The sequence below is a fragment of the Podarcis vaucheri genome (genome assembly GCF_965113315.1).
Source record: "Podarcis vaucheri genome assembly, chromosome: 6".
In the NCBI taxonomy this organism is placed as follows: domain Eukaryota; kingdom Metazoa; phylum Chordata; class Lepidosauria; order Squamata; family Lacertidae; genus Podarcis; species Podarcis vaucheri.
Genome location: NC_138764.1, coordinates 38,111,625 through 38,130,738, shown reverse-complemented (window position 1 = coordinate 38,130,738; position 19,114 = coordinate 38,111,625). Strand labels below are relative to the sequence as shown.

The window sequence follows — 19,114 nt, the reverse complement described above, 5'->3', positions numbered from 1 at the left end:
GTCTTTTCAAAATCATTTGTTCAGAGAGGACAAAATGGAGCGGAGCAGTTCATTTTACCCTAAGCACTGCTATTTGGCAGTATTCACATTTGCACGGCACAAAGCTGCAATATTGATTTTTTTGCTCACAGGGCCTCCCACCAGTTCTTTTTTTATTTTTATTATTGTCAGGGTTGCAAGATGGATTGAATTACACTTTGCTTCTAGAAATGCTTATTTTTGCCTTTATCGGTAAAGGGTGTGTGTGGAAAAGGAGACTAAAATATAAGGATCACGGTGCTTGCTGGAAGACCTTTTGTTTATAAGCAGTTCCTTTTTGCATATGTTAATGATGGTGATGACATGGTGAAGATTTTATAGAGGGATTGCTTCTGCTGCTGTACACACTGCATCATTCCACATAATTCATCTCTTTCCAAAATGTGACACAGAAAAGGCAGGAAGGCAGGGAAGGAGCTGCCTCTTACTAGGGAATTGACCAGACCTGAACCTTACTATTTTCTATATTTGAACTACCCAGATATAGAACACAGACTGCAATGTAGGTTAAAGAGTAGAACTGTACCTGCCCTTCCCGCTCCATCTTTTACACCCATGTTCACTGCATCCAAAATGCCTACGTTGCTGTATTCTGCGCCTGAGTAAACCAGTGAACTAATTGGTGTGTTTCCAAATTCGTTTCCAGCTTTTCATAAGCAAACTAGATCTACTTACTGTTTTTACTGGTGTGCCCTTTTTCCATTTTATCTATTTCAGCTTCTATGATTTTTATTTTCTATTAAGGCTTGGCACAGGACATTTGGAATGTATTGCACCAGGCAAAAACTATGTTGAGTATTTTTGTGTGTTTTTATATTTTAAACCACCCGTGATCCTTGGATGAAGGGCAGTATAGAAATTTAATAAATAATAATGATATTTAAACTGAAGGTGGCTGGTTGCTAAAAATGGACAAAACTATAGTTAACTCTTTATCTATCATCTGTTTTATCTTGAATTAACCTTGGAATGTAGGAACAATATTGTTTTATACAACCTCTCCCAAACTATTGGGAAAGTATAGGAGAAATTTGGATGACAGAACTATCTAACCCCTGATTCACACTGTAATTCTGTCCTTCATGGATATGGAATTCAAAAATATACTTTCTGCTCTTAAAAAATATTAGTTTGTATTTTTTTATTTTTTGCCAGTAGCAAAGGCACTTGACTTGTTTTCTTTGAGAGATTCCAAAACTGCTGATTGAGTTTCACCAATTAGATGTGCTCAAGGGTAGCCAAAGAGGTTGCTTCCAGATGTTGTTGGGCGACAGCTCCCATCATCCCTGATCATTTTTAATGCAGCAGCTGTTTCAGGCTGATGGAAATCTGAGTTCAACAATAACTAAATTTAGCAGATTTCCTCCTTGATCTTGGAAGTCTGCTTCACAAAGACCAGGCTTCCTCAAACTTGGCCCTCCAGATGTTTTAAGACTACAATTCCCATCATCCCTGACCACTGGTCCTGTTGGCTAGAGATCATGGGAGTTGTAGGCCACAAACATCTGGAGGGCTGAGTTTGAGGAAGCCTGATAAAGCCACAAGTAGATCCTTGATTCCCAGCAATTTTGTCAAAAAGCCTTCATGAAACCGGGGCAGTATAGTGGCTGAAACCAATTATGAATCGAGACTCATACTTCTGCCATGAATTCACTAGGTAGCCTTAAGCAAGCTACCCTTCCTCAGCCTCCGTATGCCCAACTGCAATATGTGGAATAATAATAGCTACCTTACTGGGTTACTGAAAAGATTTCAACTAGATAAGTCATGTGGGTTGCTTTGAACACTCAAAGAGAAAGGGACTCCCTGACCATTAGGTCCAGTCATGACCGACTCTGGGGTTGTGGCGCTCATCTCGCTTTATTGGCCGAGGGAGTACAGCTTCCAGGTCATGTGGCCAGCATGACTAAGCCGCTTCTGGTGAACCAGAGCATCGCACGAAAACGCCATTATCTACTTGCACTTTGACATGCTTTCGAACTGCTAGGTTGGCAGGAGCAGGAACCGAGCGACGAGAGCTCTCCCTGTTGCGGGGATTCAAACTTGAACCCTCAAAGCACTGCACAAATACTAAGCATTTTCATCAGAGCACTTAACTAATAAAATCAGAGAGGACCACGACACCAGACTGATGCTGCAACAGATCAACAAATGACATAGAATCAAATGACTGTAAAGTTGGAAGGGACCCTGAGGATCATCTAGTCCAATCCCCTGCAATGCAGGAATATGCAGCCCTCCCATATGGGGATCGAACCTGCAACCTTGGCATCATCCGCACCAGCCTCTAACCAACTGAGCTATAGATGAATGACATCAAGAGGGGTTGGTCAGAGAGACAGGCTGCAAGATGTTAGAGAACATCTAGATTCTATGCAAGAACAAAAAAGCCGTCTATTGTACCTATGGGCCATGCATATGCAAACTGGCAATATTATGTAGAGTGATGTCATCAGAAGGTGGTTGGATGATCTGTCCTGGATCCCCTTCAGCTGCCTCTGTTCCTGCAGTTTTCATTCAAGAGTTGAACTGATAACAACAGACCTTTGAGCAAAAACATGTGAACATTTGGTTTCTAATTATGATGATGGTTACTTCTCCTAAACCACACCACCATCACGTACCCAGACATCAAATGATGCACCACTGCATTCTGAATTTGGTTTGGCCTCTTTTCTCCCAGTTCTAGAAATACTCAGTTACACAGTTCCTGTTCAGATGCTGCCACTCCTTGGAGAAAATTTCTTTCCCCCCCAGTTTCTGGTATATCTCATGAAAAGAATGTATGCAGCACAATAAATGGTGTGTGGGTTTTAATGTAGGATAGGATTCCAATCTAGGCTGAGCTACAAAGCACATTAAGTGGCTTTTTTTGAGGTGTGTGGGGGGATGACACAGAGCCTCTCAGTCGAATTCCCCTCACAGGGTTGTTGGCGAGGATTGTATAAGGAAGGGATTTCCATATCTTTTCGCGTATAAGAAAGTGCTACAGAAATGCATAATGCGTACATCCGTAAAGAGCTATCCTCTTACTCTCAGCTTTTTTTTGGCTCTGATGTGAACCTGCTGTGTACTGCGCTGAATGTATTTATCCATTGTACTGTCACACAGTGTTTAAAGCACGGCCTTCATGTGGGTATCTTAAAAGCCTTAGCTGAATCAATCTTGAGAGCAGCCCTGTGCATGTCTGCTCAGAAGTAGTACTCAGAGGGGCTTCCTTCTGAGTAGATGTGCATTGGATTGGATTGTTGCTTCCTAGCATGAGAGAGAGAGAGAGAGAGAGAGAGAGAGAGAGAGGGAGGGAGGGTGGGGGAGATGACTCCTTCTATTTTAAGCTGAATCTACCTAGCCTACTACTGAGAGTCCTGACTGGCACAAGTATTTTGGAGCCCTATCACTGTTGAACCTTCCCATTTGGATTTAGTATGTGAGTCCACCTTTCCTCATTTTTCGCTTAGCTTGATGTGTGAACCAACCAAGTGTCAGAGGAGGGTGGAGCCCCTCACATTTGAAGGAGGCAGAACTGGTTATGCAGAGTCAAAATGTAGCTGGACAGGATAGGTATTGAAAGTTACATCAGGCAGCTAAATGAATGATCACAACTTCTTTTGACTGGGGGGGCAGGAGGGAGAGCCAGTGTGGTGTAGTGGTTAAGAGCGATAGACTTGTAATCTGGTGAACCGGGTTCACATCTCCTCTCCTCCACATGCAGCTGCTGGGTGACCTTGGGCCAGTCACACTTCTTTGAAGTCTCTCAGCCCCACTCACCTCACAGAGTGTTTGTTGTGGGGGAGGAAGGGAAAAGAGAATGTTAACCGCTTTGAGACTCCTGAAGGGGAGTGCTAAAGTGGGATATCAAATCCAAACTCCTCTTCTTGTTGTTGTCTTAATGAAATCGGCAATAATTTTCAGAGGAACACTATTATTTTCAAAGGGAAGAAATTGATGTGAAAGTGCACAATACAGGCACAAGGAATCCCAAGATGAAAAGAGCAGAAAGGGGGAGGGAGGAAACTGGAGTAGGATTAAAATCCACACTGGTTTTAGGTTTCAGAGTTTATTAAGCCTGTTACTTTTTATTGTTTTTTTCACAGGTAGGTGCCCTGCCCCTCTGTTACTTTGAGTCAGGGGGTAAGGAAAGCTGTGTGAGGGCTTGCTATATAAACATTGCAGGCTGTTTTAAGTTCAGTGGCTTGCAAGGGGGGGGAGGAGAACAGGGAAAATAAATAGGGACTTATTGCTCAGCGCACAACTTTAAAATAAAGTCAGTCCAACGGTTGACCCAGTCCCAGGGACAGAGAAAGCCAATCATAAACATCTGCTAGAAATAATTAATTTAATTTAATTGTGGCAGCCGTAGAACACAAAGTACAGCTAGTTAAGCATGGTTCATGGCTGTAAGCATGGTTGTAAACCTGCTGTCCAGAATGTGACCCAGCCACTCAGCCGCCAATCCACACTTTAATGTGAAAATTCCATTCATCGTCCTTGCAGAGTTTTGACTTGTGTAGGGTTGAGAAAGGCCCTGTTTTCTCTTGGCCATTTCCTGTACACTCTGAAGTTTATAACTTAAAAAAATAATCATCATGAGCTCCGACCATGTGTTTATTTGTAGGGTAATGTGTTCTGAACATTTGCTACTTTTAAGCATGACTTGGGAATGGTGTGAACAAGATGTTTATTTTCTCCATGCTATGTCTTCCATATTTAGTATGAAACATGCATTAATGCATCCTACATTGGATAATAACCATTTCCATGATAGTCACAATTAGAACAGTTTCCCCATGATTACGTGTGCTGTGGCTCTTAAGAGTTTAATCCCCACCCCCAAATATATAGCTTTGTAACTTAACGTCTTTTTTTTTTTCCATTTCTTTTTAGGTTTCAGTCGAGCAGCATTACCATTTGGTTTAGTAAGGAGAGAACTGTCCTGCGAGGGCTACTCCATCGATCTTCGGTGTCCAGGAAGTGATGTCATTATGATAGAGAGTGCTAATTATGGACGGACAGATGACAAGATTTGTGATGCTGACCCTTTCCAGATGGAGAACACAGAATGTTTCCTCCCTGATGCCTACAAGATTATGACACAAAGGTAAGAGCAGTGATCACTACGGAAAAGGAATCCATATAAGAAAGTTGCAATACAAGTCTCTCCCCACAGCGCCCCCCCCCAAAAAAACACCTCCAAATCCTGGAAAAAATATTCAAATACCCCAGTCATTTTAATCTAGAAAAGCTAAGGAAATAGAGCCACTAGCAAGTGTTTGAGAATCTTCTGGTTTAAGTTTTTTCTCTATAAAAAAACAAGAGAGCAGGAAGGTGACTGCAAGGAGACGGAAGCATTTTAATCTGTTTGAAATGTTGCTATATCCTTGTCTTCTGGGAGGTCAGAATCTCACTCAGAAGTTTTCTGAGAACCTGCTTAAGAAGTTTCTAAATATTCATGCTAATTAAACAGCACATGCCTATGCAGATTTACTCAGAAGGAAGTGCCATAGAATTTCAGGTAAGTGAGCACAGGATTGCAATCTTAATGCAATAAATAAATTAATAACCAGCCCACCTACATAATAGGTGAAAAAGAAACCTAATTATACTTGGAACTTTTTTGGGTGGGGAGTAGCCACTCTTATAACCTCTGTTGAAAATGATAAACCTTTATCAGAATTTACAGTGCTTGAAATGGGCTGGGATGGCATCTGACAGACCAAAAGCCACCCCACTTTTTCTCCCTCTCTCAACATGGGGAACAGATTAGAAACATGTTTTAACATTTATTTACTTATTTTGGTAAATTGACCATAGAGTGGTCAGTTTCTGTAACCACTATGGAAATATTTCTTAAAACTCTGTCCATCCGTTTGCTTCAATGCAATTTTCAGTATGTTAAATCTTTTATTGTTTCCCACCACCACACGCACACACAAAAATCCACATAGGTCTTTAAAAAAAGAAGAAGTTGAAAACAGTATTGCATTTGAATAATTTACACTTCATTTTAAATTTCTGGAAATCAACCAGTCATTAAACTGATGGCGTGTATTAAGTTTTTGGTCATTCTGGTCATTTCTAAACTTTCCCACGAAGGGTATAAAGTCCACTGCAATCAAAAAACTGGAAATGATTTAGAAAAATGAGTTCACTGAGAAACTCCTGCTTTGGATTAGTTTATGTGGTCAGCTTCTTTCAGTAAATTCTAGAATTATGAGAGGGGGGGGGGACTTTTCTCTACTCACTGTCTCCACACTTTGCATAGTTTTATAAACTTCTATCATGTCTACTCTTTTAACTAAAAAGCCACCAAACCTGCTGATATTGTGAGGGCTTGTGCATCTGTAGGCTATTCACAAAATCAGTTCACTTGCACAGAAAGACCTCTTTAAATATTATCCAGCCAGATACAAAGGGTATATTTAAAAACACTTCCATAAGAAATGAAATAATCTGCATAATTTCCATTGGTGTACTGATTCTAGTTCACTAGGTGTACCCAGCTAGTAAATGATGACGCACCATGCCTTATTCTCAAACAAACAGCAGTGCCCCCTTAACGTATTTCTGCCACTCATTTATCCTTCACAGGACACAGCTGTGAATGAAGTCAAAGCTTAATACAAGAGATGTTTACTTGCTTTGCTCTCCTGACCTTTCTATTTGTAGGTTAGGGGCAGGCCTTTCAAAATTCTTAGACCTTTAATTTGAGATCTCCTTTTCTTTTTATTGTCTTAAATGTATAATGATGAAAAAGCCCATTTATTTCGGGGAAGAAAGCAACAGGAAATGGAGATATTCTTTGGGACTCAAGTATCTTTCTGACAAATGATGTTTTTAATTCCTTTTGTCAAAGTGAGTGACACATGGCTGAAAAAAGCAAAACAAAAATAAATTACCTTTCCGATCAGATCCTGTCCTGTGAGCATTGCATGTATTCCCTTGCTTGTCAGAGCAAGGGGGGGAAAGTAGTAGTGCAGGAATATCAGATGAGCTTCCTTTCAAGTGAAAACAAGGCTGGCTCTTTTTCTTTCAAACGATAATGAATAAAGGAAATTCTTTGACTAGAGCTCACGGTCTTGGATAGTTGGATAGGGAAATCACCCATCTCATCTGATTAATCTCATCCTGAATTTTTTAGGCCCCTTAAGCCTCAGGTCTGCATGGGTAGAAAACCTAAACCGGTTTGAGAAAATGGTTTTCCCACTACATTATCGCATTACAGTGCACCCTACAGAAAATCATTTTGGAGAATCGTACTCTATATGCCTTGTGACAGTATCTAGAACATGCCTCTTTAAAAAATATACTTCAATACAGTGTTAAAATGGTATGTCTTAACATGAGTTTAAAATGTCCTTAACGTTCACTGCTTTATTGCCAGGTTTCTCATCCAGAGAGGGCACTGTGTTACTGCGAATGAAGCCTTTTAGGGTTAGAGTTTTTCCAAGTTTAGATGTGGGCATTTTCCTGCTTTCATGTGACTCCAGTTGCTGCTCCTTCTGCAGCTTGTGGCAGTTACTATTTTCTGAAAGGTCTTCTGTGTGAAAGGTGTCATCTAGTCAACTGCAGCCTACTTCTCCCCCCTTTTTTCTCTTTCGCTCAGTATTCCGGATACTTGCTGCTCTTTCTCTGCCCCCCAAACTGATTGTATTGATGGTCATATATCAGATACCAATTTGGACAAGTGCATTGCCTGAATGAATGTGCATCAAAGCTGTCATTGTAAATGACTGAGCTCAGATATCAGGTCCTTATTTTCCTTTGGCATGTCATTGGCTTTCAATGCAGGAGTCTGAAAGATGCTTGACAAACCTCTACTGTACATGATTATCAGAGCCAGACACTCTCCTCTTAGACATTCCTTTATTTAGAGCTCACATCAAAGCAGGCTCACAGACATGGGCATTCTTTCGACACACTCATATCAAAAAGTAAATTTGTAGTCAGATGAGTGTTTGCAGAGTTCTTTTTATTTAAGGTCAGTTTTTAACACTGACCACATTTTGTGATTTCATTTTGTTCTCAAAGCAAAGAAATGTAAGGTCCTAGGGCTGACTGAAGTGGCACATTTACCTGAACAATATTTAATAGTTTTTAGCACTTACCAGAGGAAGCAAGCTGTGTCTGCCAGATGTTTTAGACTAGAATTCCTTTCAATCCTGACTACTGGCCATGTTGGCTGGGGCTAAAGTGATTTGAAGTCTAAAACACTGGAATTTCACCATGTTGAATAACCCTCTTTTTTTTGTTTTGTTAATATAATTGAATTCTTTTTTCCCTTAACTGCAAGGTAGGCTAGGACTGAGACTGAGAACGGTTTGTCTAAACTCACTATTTTTATAATCTGTAGCTCTTAGCAACTATCCTACATGATCTCCCACCTGAATGCAGATTCATTACTGTCAGTCTTGATGGCACAGAATGATTGACACATGACAGGGGGAAAAGTGTACAAGAAATCATATCAGTCATTTTTTTTGGGGGGGGGTATTTAACAGAGTTTCTTTGCAGCTTTGCTTTCTTTTAGTCCAGATTTAAATTTGTTTTAATTTTTAAAAACTTTAAAATAAATATTAATCCAGTGATGGGCCACTTCATTGTTTAATGGAAAACACACTATAACACTGCACTGAAACAAAGAACAGAAAAAATAAGCCAGAGGACGTTTTTAATCCGTGCTTCCATTGCGTGGTTTTCTGCTGTGGTTTTGTTGAATTTTTAACTGATGCGTAATTGAGTAAATAAGAAAAATAAATCTCAACAGCCTTTTACTGCTGTATCTCAAATAATGTAACCAGAGTTAAACCAATAAATAAGAGGAGGAAAATAATAAAATAGACTTGTAGATTCCTTGCAAATCATGCCATTAATACTTTCCTGTTGGCATCAGTTGCAGTGACGGATTCTTTTCCGTAAGAACTCAATGCATGCAAGGTGCAATGCCCTTTAATGGAGCTTCTCTCGTGTAGCATTCTGATAGTATTGATTTAAGCTTTGACTTACATTGCCTTCAGGAGTATTGCTGGCCATATATTTTCCACCCAACCTTAGGCTGAGATGTAGTGTAGTAAATTGCCGCCAAGGCCAGAACCTTCAGATGACCGCATGCATGCTGATGAAGGACATCTGCCTTGATTGAAAATAAGTGGCCAGACACACATCTAAGAATAGTATGAATCAGCATTGGGTTTAATATATATTTAAAAGAACTCTTGGAAAAAAATGCTTGGGGTTGCAGGTTAGGTTCTGTGCCAAGCCTCATGGCTCCTGAAAGAATATATTAGCCCAATGCAAATCTCCACGTCCCCCAGCTTGGAAAAAATGAAATTTGGTACTAACATCTTAAAGGCAGAATTAACACTTTAAAAGGCCATGCTCCTTTCAGCCCATGTCATTATCAAGATATACCCTTCTCTCTTCCAAGCAGTCCTGCTCAAATCGGTTGTCTTGATTTATGTTCTGCTGCACTTAATATACTAAATGAGCATACGCTAAGCTTACAATAATGCCGTTATTTATAATGCGAAAGCATTCTTTTTCACCATAACAACATCACTAATTATATTACATTATTGGTCACTGTAGCCGCTAAATCAGATGTAAAGTGGATTTAGGGTTCCTGTACATGGGATCATGGAGCCATTTATCTCAGCCCTTTGCTGAGCAGACCTTTATTAAGCTATGATGACTGTTGAATAGGAAATGTAACCAAGATTATTTTTATTCAAATATAATTTAAATATTCATCAAAGAGGATTTATGCTTGAAACTGACAGAGACTATTAACATCAAAAAATATAATTAACTGCACTGGGTATCATGAAGCAGAGTTAGTCAAATAGCCGAGAGGTCTAATTGCTCTAGAGTTTGCAAAGCAATAGTTTATATATTATACGGTTGCTGTGGAATTAATAGTAATGTGGTTTCCTATGTGAGGCAATTTAAAGCTTTCTGTTAAGGTTCATTGCTCTGGAGGAAATATGTTGAATATCATGTAGTAAACAGGACTGACACTTAAAAAAAAACAGACATGAAGATGAGAACCTGTAAAGATTAAAAGGACAAGAAAATACTGAGGCCTTTAAGTCATCAAAGGAATTTTATTTTGTAGAGTTTATAGACCTAAGCATTAGGCAACACACAGCAACATTGTTTACCAAAAGAAGGGGGTGGGAGAGAGAAAAGAAAAGAGAAAAGGGTTAACAAATTAAATTAAATTAAATGCTCCTTGGGAAAACGATTGATGCAAAGTGATCTATCAAATTGGATGCAACACAGTCACTGATCTCTCAGATTGTGTTGATAAAAAATTACCGCGGCACACATACAATTGTCTCAAAGTTTTAATTTTAAACATCTTAACATTTTTGGCTCCATTAGGCCTTTGTAGCAGAGTGTGAGAAAGGGACACCTTTCCCATTGTGCTTCACAGGGTCTTTTTGTATTTGCCCAGCCTACCCAGCCCTGAATTAATCAGTTGTTGTAATGGCATTTTTGCATTACTGAAATTGCTGAAATGTGAGAGCTTAAGGGTCAAGGGGAAGAACAATAGCCCGATGTTAAGAGAGCATCTGTTCTCCCTCCATTAATGAAGTTGCAGCTAATTGCCTAATAAATTGGTCATCATTACTCAAAAAGCCTAAATAACTCCAGACTTGAACACGACCCTTACGAATATGAAGCAGAACCTCATAGGCACAAAGTAGAGGAAGATCTTTACATCCCCACCCCTGAAAATCTGTTTGAAGAGAATGGAAAGGAAACTAAACCAGACCCGACCAGACTTCCAGTTGCTCGTAAAGACCATGCCTGTGTTATCCATTATTTAACATGCTTACCCTGTTTATATCAGTGACATAAGAGTGTGTGCTAGTTTCTCCGAAGAGTACTGTCTTTGCCGCTTCATAGCACACTGTCTTGTACTCCCAGGCCTGCACATGGTGTTAGCAGATATTTAAAGCATTTCAGTCTAACATTTTATAGGTCATGATGAACTGAGCCTATAAAGCAAGTTACTGCTAGGAAGTTAATGCAGTCTAAGAGTGTAATGTAGACTGAATGCTCTGCTCAGTCAGTGTGTTTCAGCTTGCCGCAAGAACCATCAGTGGGGAATTAAAAATTACCCTCATATAAAGCTCTAATGGCAGATTGTTTGATAACATAACAATAGCCTGAACTATTCTGCAGATGGGTGTGCCTTAGATTTCTACCGTCACAAATTTAGAGTTTCTGTTTCCTTTTAAAATAAGGTCATTATAGGAACATGCATATTTCCCCCCCTAATTTACATACACAAATGCTCAGAACTTCGAAAGAAAGTCAAGGTGCTGATAATGATTCGCTGGTCTATTACCTTTTTTTCATTATTCATTGTTCTCCCTTGGTGACCTTTACACCCAACTTCCACCCATTGAGTGATGGTTTGAAGGGGGAATCAGCTGTACTCATGGTGTTGACTCCTCTGTTATTGGGACTCCTGGTCACATTGTGGAGCCCCTTGTGAGTAGAGCCAAAGGTCTATTCAACTTGTGGAGGCCAGGGACATGCCATAAATGCGCCTATCTTTTTAATGGCATGGTCCCCTTTACTTGGGAAAGCGTATAAGGCAGTCGGTCAGTGGCTATTGCAATCCTGCGTCAAGCTTTTCTTAGGTTTGAGAAAGTATCAGGGGTTGGGTATGTGTGTAAGGCACTTTATTAAACAAGCATACCGTATTTTTTGCTCTATAAGACTCACTTATTTCCTCCTAAAAAGTAAGGGGAAATGTGTGTGCGTCTTATGGAGCGAATGCAGGCTGTGCAGTTATCCCAGAAGCCAGAACAGCAAGAGGGATTGCTGCTTTCACTGCGCAGCGATCCCTCTTGCTGTTCTGGCTTTTGAGATTCAGAATATTTTTTTTCTTGTTTTCCTCCTCCAAAAACTAGGTGCGTCTTGTGGTCTGGTGTATCTTATAGAGCGAAAAATACAGTACTTTGCACTTCAATCAGTGTCCCTGAACATTCAAAACCTTTATATGGTGTAACCAAAAATCCTTTTATACTACGGTGCTAGCCTCCCCTCACTGGATTCCTTATTCTTATTTCCAAACTAGGGAAGGCAGGTACACCAGACTGGACTATATTTCATCTAACAGAGATGTATCCATTGTAAGTGTAAAACCACCCATATTATTTTAGTAGTGGCTGTTGGTGCAAAGCTTATCTTTTAACCTTGCTCTTCCAGCATGGCTTTCTTGCTGTGATTTCTAGCTAGAGTGGGTAATGATGCTGAACATGTCTTTAATCTAGGCATTTTATGAACTCTGAGAAGCTATTGTTTCAGCATAAATCACAGCGCTGTCCTCAACCTTAGGGTTTATGTGAAGGATTGTTCATATATGTGCAAAAATGAGGCGGGTTGGACTCATTTCTCTACATGCCCCACGCCACTGCACATGTGATGTTTACTTTCAGGTGGTAAATTCTGTGATACAAATATGTAGATCTGTAGGTGATTTCTCATTTCAAATGTATTAGTCTTCAGAGCACTGCCAGTATCACAGATAGGTTGAGGAGATGTCACTAACGCTATACACTTAGTGTTCTTTGATTATTTCTTCATCTTTGTGTCTAAAGATCTCTCAGTGCAGTTCCACATTTTAAGGATCACTTTGGAGAGTGCTCTGTAAGACTAAATACATAGGAGGTAGCGTTCCTTTATCATGAATGCCATCAGAAATGCCTTGTTGCCTCTCTTATCAGCCACTTCCTGCTGTCAACCAGTGCGTATTTCAATAGGGAAGGATTTGCTTCTAGTGTAATGCAGCATAATGTCTAACATGGAGTTTTTAATTGTGCAAACACACGAAGCCTTTGCAGTGGTAGGCAATTTGATAAAAGGATTAGATTATGAATATTTCCAACTTGATTAGAGATTAGCTGGGAGCTGATCAATGTGAGTCAATGAATCTCCTCAAATCTCTTAGGTTTCTCGCACATCTGAACTTGCTTGTGGAGTGGGGAGGGGGCTTTTTGCAGCAATATTAATTATAATACAAACCTGCCATTCATTGTGAAGGAGTCAGGTAGATTCTTGCAGAACACATTCAAAGAAGTAATGTACCTAATCCGTACAAGATTAAGCCTTTTTAGTTCCAAAAAAATGTAATGATTTTCCAGAGGAAGTGTTATAACTCAGAAGCTTTTACAAACTTTCAAGATGCTAATTGTACCCAGACATTGCCATGGCTGGTGAATAACTGTTCCTTTGTGGCATCCAGCCTTTCTCAAAAAAGAAAGAAAAAACCTGGACAACAACGCAGCACTTGTAGCACCAACTTTAGAGATACATTTTAATAGAAAATGACACCACCGGTACTGACTTGATTAAAGATCCTTCCAAGGGCACACCACTTCTCTCGCAAGTTTTAAGCCACATGGGGGGGGAAGGGATAGGGAAATCGGAAGATCAACTCAAAAGTCTTTTCATTTACTTATTAGTCTCCAGTTTGAGATTTGTACTTTTAAAATCCATAAATGGAAAGCTAAAGGTATGGGGCAGGGGAGAGATTCAGACTGGTCTCAGATTGCAATCTTAATCAGGACAAGAAAGAGGAAAAGAACAAAAGGAAAGTAATCTAGATCATTTGGGAATGGCTTGAAATTAGCCAGCTATATTGGCTGCTTTTAGTGTTTCGCTGTATGTTGGACTGTGCCATTATAAGCCGTAAATATAATGCAAACAGAGATCACATTGACAACAAAGGGGGATATCTGTGTTCCCTCCATTCATGGGGTAACTTTAAAAAAGAAAGAAAGAAAGAAAGAAAGAAAGAAAGAAAGAAAGAAAGAAATGTATTTACTCTTAAGAACCAACTTATTCTGCACACAAAGGTTTGTGTGTTGACTCCCCCCCCTCATTTGCATCATTAGTGACTGAAATACTCAGAGAGTGTAATTAATGGGCTAAGAGAGTCATTTAGGCAAACCCAGAGCCATGAGGGTGAAATATTTTTCTCCATGGAAAGATCTTTAAGGAATAAATAATTGCACGCACCAGAGGTTTGCGATGGCCAATCTAAATGCGAGCTTGCAATTAGGAAGAGCGTGGCTCAAGAAGCAAAATGCTTGCCGCTATCCGCATATCATGCCACTAATTAAATATTTAAAAGTCCATCCCTACCCTTCTTCATCCCTCGCTCCCCAAAAGAAAAGTATTATGCCACAAATAGACTGGTAACTTTTGCAGATAATTAACAAGTTTTTGGAAGAAGGGTGCAGATTCCGAGGTTCTTACAAGGTCATGTCTTATTATGCTGCATCTTCTATATGTCCTGGTAACAACTTTCTTGCTAATTTAAATCTTAACTAGGACATCCCATAGCGATTTCCCATTTCCCTTGTCAAAATGGAAAGTGATTGTTTCTGTATGCAAAAACTGCAGTAGGTGAACGTTTTCATAAGTAATTGGTCCTAATTGACACTGGCCCCAACATATAGAGATACATTGTAATTATCCCACAAGAAGTTTGGAAACTGTAGGCATCCAGTAAATGCTTAAATAAATAAGTGTGCGCACACATTTATTCGCTGTATGTATCTGCAATAATGTTTCCCCTGCATTATGTTGAGACATGATGACCCTTTGAAATTAAGAGAGCCTCAGTGGCCTGCTTCGTAAATAAATATGTCTTATTTTGCTCCTAAAATGAAGCCACTTTTATGTTGAATGTGCAATTCTGCAAACGAGAAAGTTGGGTTGGATTAATAAGACTCTGAGCGAGTCAGGCCTAATTTGCATTAAACTGACCCAAAGGTCTTGTAAAATTGCTCAGAATTATCAAGGCTTCTAACATATCAGAGGTTTTATTAACAAATTACTGGTGTTATATTTTTTTTAAAAAATATGCTTATTTTGCTAATTAAAGGAGCTTTCAAAGGCAGTTTTAATTGTATTTAAAATCTATGCAAATTATGTTATATAAAGAAAATACATCCCACATATTGTTGTTTGTGTACTCCCTTGCACAAGTTGTTATTTGGGGTATCACATTAAAACTAGAAAGCAGTAAGAACATTCTGACATGGTAAAACTTGTAACCCTTTTGTGCACATTTGAAATAAAAGAATAATTAGTGGTATACAAGTGTTTATTACCAAATCTGCTGGATCTTTCTTTTATGCCAGTTGTGAGCACACCTTATGGAAGTGAAGTTAAAGGTAAAGGACCCCTGAGAGTTAAGTCCAGTCGCAGACAACTCTGGGGTTTCAGCACTCATCTCGCTTTACAGGCTGAGGCAGCCGGCATTTGTCCACAGTCAGTTTTTCTGGGTCATGTGGCCAGCATGACTAAGCCGCTTTTGGCACAACAGAACACCAAAACCAGAGCAGCGCACAGAAACGCCGTTTACCTTCCCGCTGGAGCAGTACCTATTTATCTACATGCACTTTGATGTGCTTTCGAACTGCTAGGTTGGCAGGAGCAGGGACTGAGCAACGGGAGCTCACCCCGTTGTGGGGATTCGAACTGCCGACCTTCTGATCGGCAAGCCCAAGAGGCTCAGTGGTTAGACCACCACGCTACCCACATCCACCTTATGGAAGTATGGCTTACTAATTTCAGTGGAACATGCCTTTACATCAGATTTCTCCAAGTAGCTGTAGTCTAGACGTTCTGGACTACAACTCCCTTTCATCACTGACCATTGGCCAAAATGGCTGGGGCTAATGGGAGTTGTAGTCTGAAATGTGTAAAGGGAACCAGTTTGAAAGCATACATAGGTCACCCACTGTCACATCATGTACTACAGTGATACCTCAGGTTACATATGCTTCAGGTTACATACGCTTCAGGTTACAGACTCTGCTAACCCAGAAATAGTGCTTCAGGTTAAGAACTTTGCTTCAGGATGAGAACAGAAATCGTGCTCTGGCGGCGCGGCGGCAGCAGGAGGCCCCATTAGCGAAAGTGGTGCTTCAGGTTAAGAACAGTTTCAGGTCAAGTACAGACCTCCGGAACGAATTAAGTACTTAACCTGAGGTACCACTGTACTTTGTTTCCAGTGTTTTGTTTTGTTTTGTTTAAAATTGTTGGATGTATTTGTTCTCTGTGCTTTATATATTTATTGTTTTGCCCATATTGATATATTAATGGATTGGTGGATTTAGTAAGCTGTAAATTGTTGCATGTCTGGCATATCACATCACTAGATGGGAAGCTAGTTTCACGGTGTGCATGTCATTCCTTTCACAGTGGAACCTGAAGGTGGCTTTATGCACTAAGTAATATTTGGTGGATTGTGTCCATTGGGTTCCATTTGCATTCATTGGATTCATATAGATGCATAATTAAATTAAGTTATTTACTTTCAAATTAATTTGAATCCCTTCATTGATTTTACAGAACTAACCAAATAGAAGATAGTTGTATTTTTTTTATTTGTATTGCATTTAAAAATAACTGCCACAAGCATTACTTATTACATTAATTGTGACAAATGGGATCATTACTGTGAAACACCTTCTTTGCCATATTAATTGTGCCACATTTAGCTTCCTAATGTTATGTTTATTTAGTAATTAATAAGATTCAACAAATCATTAGTTATTAAACATTTAAGGAAAACTGCATCCTCATTTCTCCTGCAGTGTTAAAGTTGCTGGCTTATGCACGGGCCCTGCTGTCTTTGCTGCTACTCCATGTGCAACCCAAGACGCCACTGTAGATGGCCCATGCACTGCAAACCACATCTCTCACTCTCCTTGACCCATCCTCTGCCCATGCAAAAACTCTCTCACATGTATTGCCAATTTAATGGCAGTATAATGGACAGGTTAGGCTGGATCACGCTGCATTAGTCTGACTACTGTAAGCAGAGTTTGCTTTTTATCTACCACAACCATCTCCTCCCACTTTTGTGTGTGTGTGTGTTTGTTTGTGTGTGTATTCTGACCACTCCAGTGTTCAGTTTTCCTCTCCATATCCAGTACTACATCTAGCTCCTCTATGCGTGCCAGGCTTGTCATGCTATACCAAACCTTTCATTTTAATCTTGGAGTATTTGTTCAAGACCATAGATTTTGCATTTTTAATCTTCCCTAGAACAGTGGTGAATAATGGCCCCTGGCAGGAGATAATGAAATTTTCTTAATTTATATTTTCAAGCAGAAGCCTCAATTGAAAATGGCATCCTATGGCCCGGAGACATAGCTCTAGTGCAAGTTTCAGGGGAGCTGTAATAATAACGCAGTGCCAATGGTGACGGGGAATGATAGGACAGTGAAGAAGTAATTTAAGGAAGAAAAGGGAATGTACCAAAGCTTTATTGTAGCATATCTAATGATCTGCTGAAGATCCCCAATGGCTTTTGGAGCATGACAGGAGAAACTAATGTTATCTTGCCAAAACAGAAGCCTCTGCTTAATCAGCAGAGCAAGACTATTGATTAAAACACCTCACACAAATAGATTACACATGGAATCTCATCTCCATACTTTTCACTTGGTAAAGTGTAATAATGAGCATAAGATAATCAAAAGAAGAGCTAAAGCAATTTGTTGGGAATTGTACGAGTCAAGATTACAGCGGGAACGCAAACAAATTAGAATGAGAACAAGGACTGCTTTTAAAGCCAAGCACACGAGGACAAACTTGCACAGTACACAGGGATAAACATGAAGTGGGCCCATGTAACGGTAGTTAGGAAAATGAAAAATTGCCTCATGCATTGGTTCGACTCCCTCACCCCCTTCTCTTTATCTGATGTGCAAAAAAGCACAGGCCTGCTTTTGCCCAATCAGTCAAATGAGGTGAGCCAAGTTCACCATCTCTCTGGAGCTGTTAATTAGCTGGCCACGTTTGATTTCAGATTCCCTCAGTGTCGCTATACATATTGGGAAGATGTAAAAAGAATTGTAAATTCTAACACACACACACACACACACACACACACACACAATTTGTGGTCTTACATTATCTCTTCAATAGAATGCTATCTGACAGTGAATACTGTCATAAAAGCACAGGCATATTCCTGCATTCTCCTCACAAGTGGGAGGTGGGCAGAAAGAGAGGTTTGTATGCAGACATAACTATCTCTCCCCCCCCCCAAATATAAGTGGCAATTTACATGCCCCTTCCTCTACTTCGCTCCTCAAATAGCCGTATACATATATCTCAGAAGCACAGGAATTTTAAGTGCAACAATTACAGCTTTTGACAGAATCAGTTAATTAGCCTTCTAAAATGAAGGACTGTTAATTGTGGGCTGTATTACTCTGGAATAAAAGCTGGTACTTAGAATAAGGGACAGCCGGCCACCCTATCCAACACATGCACACACTGCAAGAATCTCTACATTGTCCCATTGAAGAAGAAAAAGAAAAAAGGAACTTCACCACAGATGAACGATGTGTGCTGGTTTATTATAATTTGCCAGTGGCTGTTATCTACCTGTACACTTTTGGATCATAGCCAATTATATGCTGCATTCGTGCCGTCCAAAATAAAGTCCTATTAAGCTTCCACCAAGATGTTTCTTTGCCAAAATAAATCACAAATATGACCTTTAGTATATCATTTGACAAACAACAGTCCTGCTAACGCAAGTGCTTTTGGCTACAAAATTGAATCTCTCTCCCCCCCCTTTTCCCACATGGCCCTTAAATCTGCTCTAGAGAATTGTGAGGAAACCCGGTCAATATTTAGGGAGATGTGGTGAGCAATATGATGAACACAAGTAAGGGTACGGTAAAGGACCCCTGGATGTTTGTCTAGTCGAAGGCGGCTACGGGGTGCAGCACTCATCTTGCTTCAGGCCAAGGGAGCAGGCATTTGTCCACAGACAGCTTTCTGGATCATGTGGCCAGCATGACTAAACCGCTACTGGCACAACGGGACACCGTGACGGAAGCTAGAGCACATGGAAATGCCGTTTACCTTCCCGCCCCAATGGTGCCTATTTATCTACTCATCCCATTGCATGGATTGGAACCGCTGACCTTCTGATCAGCAAGCCCAAGACCCTAGCAGCCGTTGTGTTGAATCCAGTTAAGTCATTTTGTGAGCTTTGGGGAAACCCATGGAGGAGATTTGGGAG

General features: G+C 40.1%; 1 protein-coding gene across 18 annotated transcripts in view; it reads left to right on the top strand.

The window, feature by feature from the left end:
- Positions 1-19,114, top strand: part of ADGRL2 (adhesion G protein-coupled receptor L2) — a 246,900-nt gene that overhangs the window by 154,820 nt on the left and 72,966 nt on the right. For all 18 annotated transcript variants that reach the window (XM_082228074.1, XM_082228062.1, XM_082228073.1 and 15 more), the window contains one exon: positions 4,924-5,137. In XM_082228074.1, the coding sequence (XP_082084200.1) occupies positions 4,924-5,137 (214 nt within the window). The remainder of the gene's footprint in view (positions 1-4,923; positions 5,138-19,114) is intronic.